Source organism: Octopus bimaculoides, chromosome 23 (assembly GCF_001194135.2).
Source record: "Octopus bimaculoides isolate UCB-OBI-ISO-001 chromosome 23, ASM119413v2, whole genome shotgun sequence".
Taxonomy (NCBI): domain Eukaryota; kingdom Metazoa; phylum Mollusca; class Cephalopoda; order Octopoda; family Octopodidae; genus Octopus; species Octopus bimaculoides.
Genome location: NC_069003.1, coordinates 12,073,518 through 12,081,981, shown reverse-complemented (window position 1 = coordinate 12,081,981; position 8,464 = coordinate 12,073,518). Strand labels below are relative to the sequence as shown.

The following is an 8,464-nucleotide window of genomic DNA, read 5'->3' as shown; positions in this document are numbered from 1 at the left end:
ATATTTTTCGAATATATGCAAAAGTTTCTCTCCACTTTGCTTTATATATATATATATATATATATATATATATATATATGCATGTGTGTATGTATGTATGTATGTATGTATGTATGTATGTATGCATGCATGTATGTATGTATATGCATGTATGTATATATATATGTATATATATATATATATATATATATATATATATATATATATATATATATATGAGAGAGAGAGATGGAGAGAGACAGAGAGAAAGAGACCAATATAATTTCTACTGCGTGCACACACACACACACACACACATATATATATATACATACACACTCACACACACATATGGTGTATTTCTTCACAGTGCTTCTACTAAAGTTACTCATAGTACATTGGTTGGCCCAGGGCTATAGCACAAAACACTTGCCCAACTTTCCACATGGCTTCAAAATAGACTTCTTGACCACATAGCTGCGTCTGCACCAGAATGGTCAAGGGTAGAACACCTTTCATCATAGGTATACTCAAACATGGTTTGCCTTGGGTTAGACAACAACAAAAACAGCAGCAGCAACAACAACAACATTATTTAACTTTTACAGTAAAGAATCTTTACTCACGGGATTTTTTTTGAAAGGCAATGAGGGAACGTAGAAAGGTTCTCTGCCAAGATTTTGGCGAGTTCTTTCTAGGAATGAATCCCAATTGGGGTTACTGGGACCTCTTGGTGCCATTATTAACACTGACTGAAATGCTTTTATCTCATTCATTGTTAGAGATTCTTTCTTCTCAAAGGGTTCTGCAAAAAAAAAAAAAAGAAAACAGAACAAATATTTTAATCATTCTCTCATTCTGTGCATGCTGCAGGCCACCTTCTGATGAACCATGTAGCACCATGTAGCACCATGTGCCAAATGTGCAAATATCAGCTGACCAATCCTACACTCACCAGTCTTGATACCACTTCCACACCAGCACCACAGGTCAATCTAATTCATATCCTTATCTTGAATGCTGGTTAGTGACCAAATAGTATGATTGTGAATACAAATGGCCAAAGTGGGGTTCCTCTGAAAGATTTCTCGAGCAACGTACTTGATAGGGTGTGTAACTCAGACATCAGAGAGTCTCTCCAGGCAGAGCCACTACATCTCCACACTAAGAAGTCACAGCTCCAGTACTATGAACATGTGGTTAGAATGTTACAGGAAAGAATGCTAAAACTGGTTCTTCAAGCCATGCCAACTGGCAGGAGACCTAAGGGTAGACCAAGAATGAGATGGTTGGATAATACCCATAGTCTCAGTTAGTCACATTTGGGACTCTAACCGAAATGTGTAATGGCTTCTGATAGGACTCTATGGAGGAGGTACCCGAGGACTCTGCCTCCATGACTGGCAGGAGACCAAGGAGTAGACCAAGAACAAAGTGGTTGGACAATATTCATTGTCTTAGTAGGTCACATTAGGGGAATCCAGCTGGGTGGGAAGGAGTATCATTAGTTCATCACCATCATCATCATCATCATTTAACGTCTTTTTTCCATGCTGGCATGGGTTGGACTGTTTGACTGGAACTGGTAAGCTGGAGAGCTGCACCAGGTTTCAGTCTGATTTGGCATGGTTTCTATGGCTGGATACTCTTCTTAAGGCCAACCACTTTACAGAGTGTGCTGGATGCTTTTAATATGGCACCATCACCAGGGCTCTAATGTGGCACTGGCACAAGTGATTTTTACGTGACACCAGCACAGTACTTTTGCAGGTCAATCCTCTTCATCAGCAGTGCCCTAATAATCCCAGTATTTGACAGGTTATTTTATTGACCCCAGAAGGATTAAGAAAATCGACTTTGATAAGATTTGAACTCTAAACATTTACATTTTTTGTTTTTTTGTTTTTTCCCTTCTACCATTTATTCAGGAACAAAAGGGCAGCATCTGTGGTCCCTTTATTTTCTCAGGGACTCCAAAACTGAAGGGAGAAAAGAAGAGATGTAACCCCAAACTGAAGACCTCATCTGAATATCTGCAACAGACTGGACAGAACCAAAGGCACGCAAGGGGACCAAAAGATGATGTTACACTGGGCAATGCATTAAGACTACTACGCATCATAAAGGAATGCAAGGCATTCTGTCTGTCACAGTATGGATAAATGGTAAACCACCGCCCTACTTGATGGGGGGAATATTAACAGAGGCCTTCACTGAAAGAGAGAAAGAGAGAGAGAGTAAGATATAGCTTGTTATCTAATGTCAGATTGTTTCGTTACTAATGATGAATTAATAAAAGCATTGAAGCCATGAAGGGGAGATTTATTGCAACATAGTACCTCCAAAAGAACTACTAATACCACCACCACCATCGTCTCCACCATAATCGTTACAACCAATGTCACCACCGCCAGCAGCAGCAGCAGTACTATTACACCATCACTATCGTTGTCATCACCTTATAGTCATTACCACCATTGCCATCACCACTACCACCACTACCATCAGCATCACCAACACCATCAACACCACCACCACCACCACCACCATCAATACCTCTACCATCAACACTATCACTACTGCCACTACCACTACCATCAACACCACAGCAACCATCAACATCACCACCACCTCCACCAACACCACCACCACCATCAACACCACTTCCGTCAACACCCCACCCCATTAAGACCACTCCCACCACTAGTACTACTACACCACCATCATTATCATCACCACTACTACCACCATAATCATCACCACCACCACTCTTACTACTACTACTTCCATCACCACCATTATACTACTGATACCCCCCCCCACAAAGCCAGCACAACTACAACCACTACCACCATCACACCACCAACACTCCCAACACCACCACCACTAACACACAGCAACTACAACAACCACTACCAACACCACCATCACCACCATCACCACCTCTACTACTACTACTACCACTGACTACTGCTACTACTACCTATTACTACCACCACAGCTACTACTACTACTGCTGCTACTAACTATTATTAACACCCAGTCAAAACTAATATTACTACCACCACCCCTACTACTACTAACTATTACAACTACTGACTACAAATAATACCACCGTCAACACTAATTACTACTACTACCACTACAACTAAATACTTAGCATGATCATGTATGGGACATCATTGACTGAAGATCTACCTGAGCAGGACTGACCTGGGGCTAAAACAACAACAACAACAACATCAACAACTTACCAAAAATGAAATACTTTATTCTTTTTGCAGGGTCATCAGGTTGATCATTGACCCCTATGGTGACATAGTCCCCACTGTCTGTCAGCCCCATAGACTTCAGTGTCCGTACAAATTCAGTAAGAGCATGATGGTCCCCTAAAAATATATAAACTGACAGCACAACATTAAGGTGGGTAATTAATTAAAAAATATATTTAGACAAAGATGGCTTTTACCAATTAGCCTAATCGATATAGGAAAAGAATTGATTGAAATAGTTCTGTTGTATATCATTTCATTGTCATATTAATGTTCAATTGTCCATGCTTGCAAAGACAATTGGAGTCTGTTGAGTCAGATTTTCAAGATATTATATGGCCAGATGCTCTTCCTGTCACCAACCATTTCCTGTTTCCATGCAAGGAGATATTTCTCCATGACTAGATATATTTTTGTAGAACACTGGATATAAATGATGCTGCTTTTGACACTTATTTTTTTTTTAACCAAATAAACTCACACTATAAACTCATTCTTCACTTGTTCTTATTTTATTGCCCTTTGCCTTAAATCTTTTGTCACATATCCCGTGATCTCTTCAGTGACTCTCAATCTCATATGTCTCCTCCTGTTCTGTTTAGTAAACTTATTTTACAATTTTGCAATTATCACACACTGTGAAGACATGGAGACACGAATACACAAATATACACTCAGTTTATTTATTTATTTATGTGCCCTTTCAAAGCCTAGCCAGGCTCATGGGGCCGGTTTCCCAGTTTCTATGGCGTATGTGTTCCCCCCAGCTGGATGGGACACCAGTCCATCGCAGCGTTACTCAAGAAACAGGAAGAAAGAGTGAGAGAAAGCAGGGGCGAAAGAGTATAACAGGGGTCGCCACCACCCCCTGCCGGAGCCTCGTGGAGCTTTAGGTGTTTTTGCTCAATAAACACTCACAACGCCCGGTCTGGGAATCGAAACCACAATCCTCCGACCGCGAGTCCGCTTCCCTAACCACTGGGCCATTGCGCCTCCAAATACACTCAGTTTACTGAATCAGTAAATGATTGCTATGGTATTTGCTATAAACTGACAAAGCAAGCTCCATTTAACCCAAGGCAACAGAGTAAGTGTCACTGATGAGGATTAACTCATGATTTGACACTCCTCGCTTGCTATAGGGAGGTTGGTCTCCCTTGTCAGTCAATAGATAAGTACTTTGCCCATGGCTAAGAGTTGTTTTGACTCTTGTTTCTAGCAATGCTGCTGCTGATCTGCACCTTTAGTCACTTTAGTGATGTTTGTACTTGGACCTTTTGGTTTTTAAATTGCAGATAGCCACCTTAATAATTTACACACACACACACACACACACACACACACACATGCAACTGACTTCTTTCAATATCTCTCTACAAAATCTACTCACAAGACCTTAGTCAGTCCTGGGCTATAATGAAAGACACTCGCCCAAGGTGCCATGCTGTGGGACTGAACCCAAAGCCATGCAATTGGGAAGCAAGCATCTTAACCACATGGCCATGCATACACCTCACAGCCTCGAGTGATACATTAGCAGAGTTGTAAAAGTGTCATATAAATTGCTTTGTTGTATTAGTTCTGACTGTCTACATTCTGAGTTCAAATCCTGCTGAGGTCGACTTTACCTTTTTATTCCTTCAAGGGTCAAGAGAAAAGAGGTGAGGGAAGGAGAAGGATAGAAAAATGAAAAGAAGAGAAGCAGGTGAGGATGAAGTAGAGTAAAAAATTGAGCTGAGGTATGAGTTTAAGGATAAGAATGGGATTAGTGAACTAAGTGGTGTAGGAAAACAGTCATTTAGACCCGTCAATGCCATGGTTTCGAGTTTGAACATGAAACGTTGTTCTTTCAGTTTCCTAAATTGTGCTGATAAATGGGTAATGGAATGGCCCATTATGCTGAAGTGGGGAGTGACAGGTTGGACCATTGTATTGAAGAATTTTTTAAAATTTTCACATGGCTTTACATAATGACTTTGTCGTGGTTTTAACATTTTCTTTGTTTCAACAACAACAGAAGCAGCAACAAAGACAGCAAAGGCAACAACAACAACAACAACAATAGTAACAGCAACAAAACAATAGCAGTAACAACAACAAAAAAACAATAGCGACAACAATAACAACAACTATAACAAAACAATAGCAACAACAACAATAGCAGCAACAGCAACAACTTCAGCAGCGGCTTCCAATTGCTCATCCACATCCTCCTTCCCCCACTCTAACCCCTATACCCAATCCTTTCTTCCCTTGAACCTCATCCCACTGGAATCTCCTCTGTGCTCATATCGTTCCGGCAGACTGATGTCTGCCTTCAATGATTTATTCAGAACATTAACATGAACAACTTCACCATTTCTTGAAAGACATGCAAAGTGCCATAGATGCTGCCTCTTTCTCCAGACACAGCAAATAAAATAAAAAATAATAATAATAATGTTATCAGGGGGAAAATGAACAAAAACCAAAAATAAAACACAGATAATAGTGAGTCTTTCTTACTGTGAGTATTTTCATAGGTGTCCATGACGATCTTACGTACACCACCACCACTTATGTAGGGTTCGTCAAAGTGTGCAACATCCCGAACCGTGAAGTTGTTTTTGGCCGCCAGTTTAGTGAGAGCATCAGCCGTCTCCTGCCAGATTGGACGACTACCAACCACAATAACAAACTGAAACCATTGATAATGTTGCAGAAGTGCAATAATCGATTCACTTACTTTGGATGTTGATGGCTGAGTTCTGGCAAATGTGAGCAAATGGTTTTGTTTCATTTGAACCTCTTCGGAACATTTCTGTAATGGAAGACACATGAATATGAGAAATAATAGATATTGTTTGATTGCCCTGCTGGAATAGCATCTAATAATTTTAATTTATATTTGTAAATTAATGAGAGCAAAGGATAATTAGCTGGTAGTTCTAGCAGCTGTGTGTGTCTCCAACACTGGCTGGCTGTTTATCCAACTCTTCAGCTATTTGTATCTTAAATACCCCAGCTGCTTATCAAACATCTGAGCTGTATGTCCAACACCTGAGCTGTTTTTCCAAACACCTCAGCTGTCTGTCCAACATCCCAGCTGTTTGTTTATCTATCACAGTAAATTGTTTTTCCAACACCCCAGCCATCTGTTCAATTAACCCAGCTATCTATCCAACAACCCTTGACTGTCTCACACCTTGGCTATTTGTTCAACACTCTAGCTGTTTGCCCAACACTCCACTTTAACAATCTGTTTCTCAAACATCTCAGCTATTTCCATAAATACATCAGCTGTTTGTTGGGTACCTTGGCTGTTTCAAAGCTACTTGGCCTGTACCTCAGCTATTTGATAAATATCCCAGATTTTTCACAGGTACCTCAGCTTGTTGTCTGTTTGACAGTTCAGCCATTTATCTATCTGAAACTTTAGTTTGTTGTCCTATGTCTCAGTTTGTTATCCTCCCTCTCAGTTTGTTTATCAAACACCTAAACTTGTTGTCTGACTCCTAAGCTTGTTGTCCACACCTAAACTTGTCCTATACTGCAGTTTTGTTGTCTAACACCCCAGTTTGGGTATCCACCATCTAAACTTGTCTGATACCTCAGTCTGTTGGCTAACACCTAAGCTTATTGTCCTGTACAACAGCTTGCCTGTCCTAAGCCTCACCCTGTCTGTCCACTGCCTAAGCTTGATGTCTGATACTTCAGTTTGTCTCTCCTATAACTCAGTTCATCTGTTCCACTCATCAGATGTTTCAGTATCCAACGCCTCACCAACACAATCACCCTTCAATCTGCGACTTTGCTCTTCTGTAAACAAAACCAAAATATCTACTTACATAGGAAATCAATGGAATATTCCAGGCTGTTGCTAGGGCAGCTTCATAGTTACAAGTACCTTCTGGTCCAATGAAAGCAGACACACCCTTCATGTATAATGCTGTCATGGCTTTCAAGGCAGCCAAAGAATTTCCTTTAGCATCATAGTAACAGAAACCAAGCTTTATACCATTCCTGGTGAATTCTTTACTTTGGTTTACATCTTCAATGGCTGTGGTCAGTGCACCAGCTGACCTCTTGCCACCGCCTCCAAGAAGCATGGCTGGCAAGAAACCAAGCCATAACGTCTGGTTTGGTAAAGTTAAAGAATTTGGTGAAATGTAAGCAAAATCCACATTTGGCACTGAAGAATCAGAAATTGGAAATGGACTAGCTGAACTGAGTTTAATTGTCATCACAAAGAAGAGAATTTGCCAGACATTTCTAGATGATTCTGAGATATTGAAGAGAGTTGTCTTTCTTTGGTTTGTATTTCTTGTTAACTGGTGCCACCATTTTTTGGATGCTGGGAATACATTGGTGTAGAATAGTCTATGGTTTTGGTTTATTTTAATGGTCTTCTTGTGTTCCATTACTGATTAAGTCTTTTCTTTTATATCTTTATTCCAAAAAATGTTTGATTTATATAAAATCTTTTATGTTGCTCGTGTTATATATATATATATATATATATATATATATATATATATATATATATATATATATATATATATATATATAGTGTTATGTATTTGTGAAATACAGAGAGATAAAATATATATTGTGTTATATAATGAGAAATATGCAGAGATATACTTTATATAAGAAAATGTAGACAATGTAATAAATTAAGTTTAGAGAGGTTAACATCTCTAAACTCTATTATGTGCATGTATTTGTGAGTGTGTGTATGTGTGTGAGAGAGAGAGGTAAAGTTGTACTCTCTGTATTACATGGTAGTGAAGTAGTACATTTGGATAGATGGAGAGATGTAGAGATAGACAACTAGATAAATAGACAGACTGACAGATTGATAGATATAGTGTTATGTGGAAAATTACATATAAATTATGAAGGTTGTTACATGAATTTACTGACAATTCTCTCGGTGGTATATATACACACACACAAATACACACACATATACACATACACATGCACAGATATTTAAATGTGTTCTGGTGTAACTAGAAGGTCATAAAAAACATCAGATATTTGTCTAGTTACAATATCAAGTTGTTTTGTTTATACAAAATGATATACAAATATCTTAATGATAGTGTAAATATTTTCTCTTCAACTTTGGCTTTTCTGATATTTTCCCAGATTCTGTAAATGATTTCTCAGTTGTTATTTGAAGGAGAAACAATGAAAAGCAACTTCAATATTCTCTATAAAAACCAACT

The 8,464-nt window shown here is 39.0% G+C and overlaps 1 protein-coding gene across 1 annotated transcript; it reads right to left on the bottom strand.

Moving 5' to 3' along the window:
• Positions 1 to 581: 581 nt before the first annotated feature.
• Positions 582 to 7,669, bottom strand: LOC106883602 (guanylate cyclase 32E). The gene is made up of 4 exons (XM_014934688.2): positions 7,079 to 7,669; positions 5,757 to 6,051; positions 3,234 to 3,383; positions 582 to 784 (listed from the first exon to the last, which is right to left on the bottom strand). The coding sequence occupies exons 1-4, from the start codon at positions 7,649 to 7,651 to the stop codon at positions 582 to 584; spliced, it is 1,221 nt and encodes a 406-aa protein (XP_014790174.1). The 5' UTR covers positions 7,652 to 7,669.
• Between the last annotated feature and the right edge of the window lie 795 nt (positions 7,670 to 8,464).

Excerpts from the sequence above, each read along its gene's own strand:
- LOC106883602 (XM_014934688.2), bottom strand. The coding sequence starts at position 7,651 with ATGGAACACAAGAAGACCATTAAAATAAACCAAAACCATAGACTATTC. Across the intron at positions 6,052-7,078 it reads ATATTCCATTGATTTCCTAT|AAATGTTCCGAAGAGGTTCA; the intron begins GTAAGTAGATAT and ends CTTCCATTACAG. Across the intron at positions 3,384-5,756 it reads CACCTATGAAAATACTCACA|TTTATATATTTTTAGGGGAC; the intron begins GTAAGAAAGACT and ends TTGTGCTGTCAG.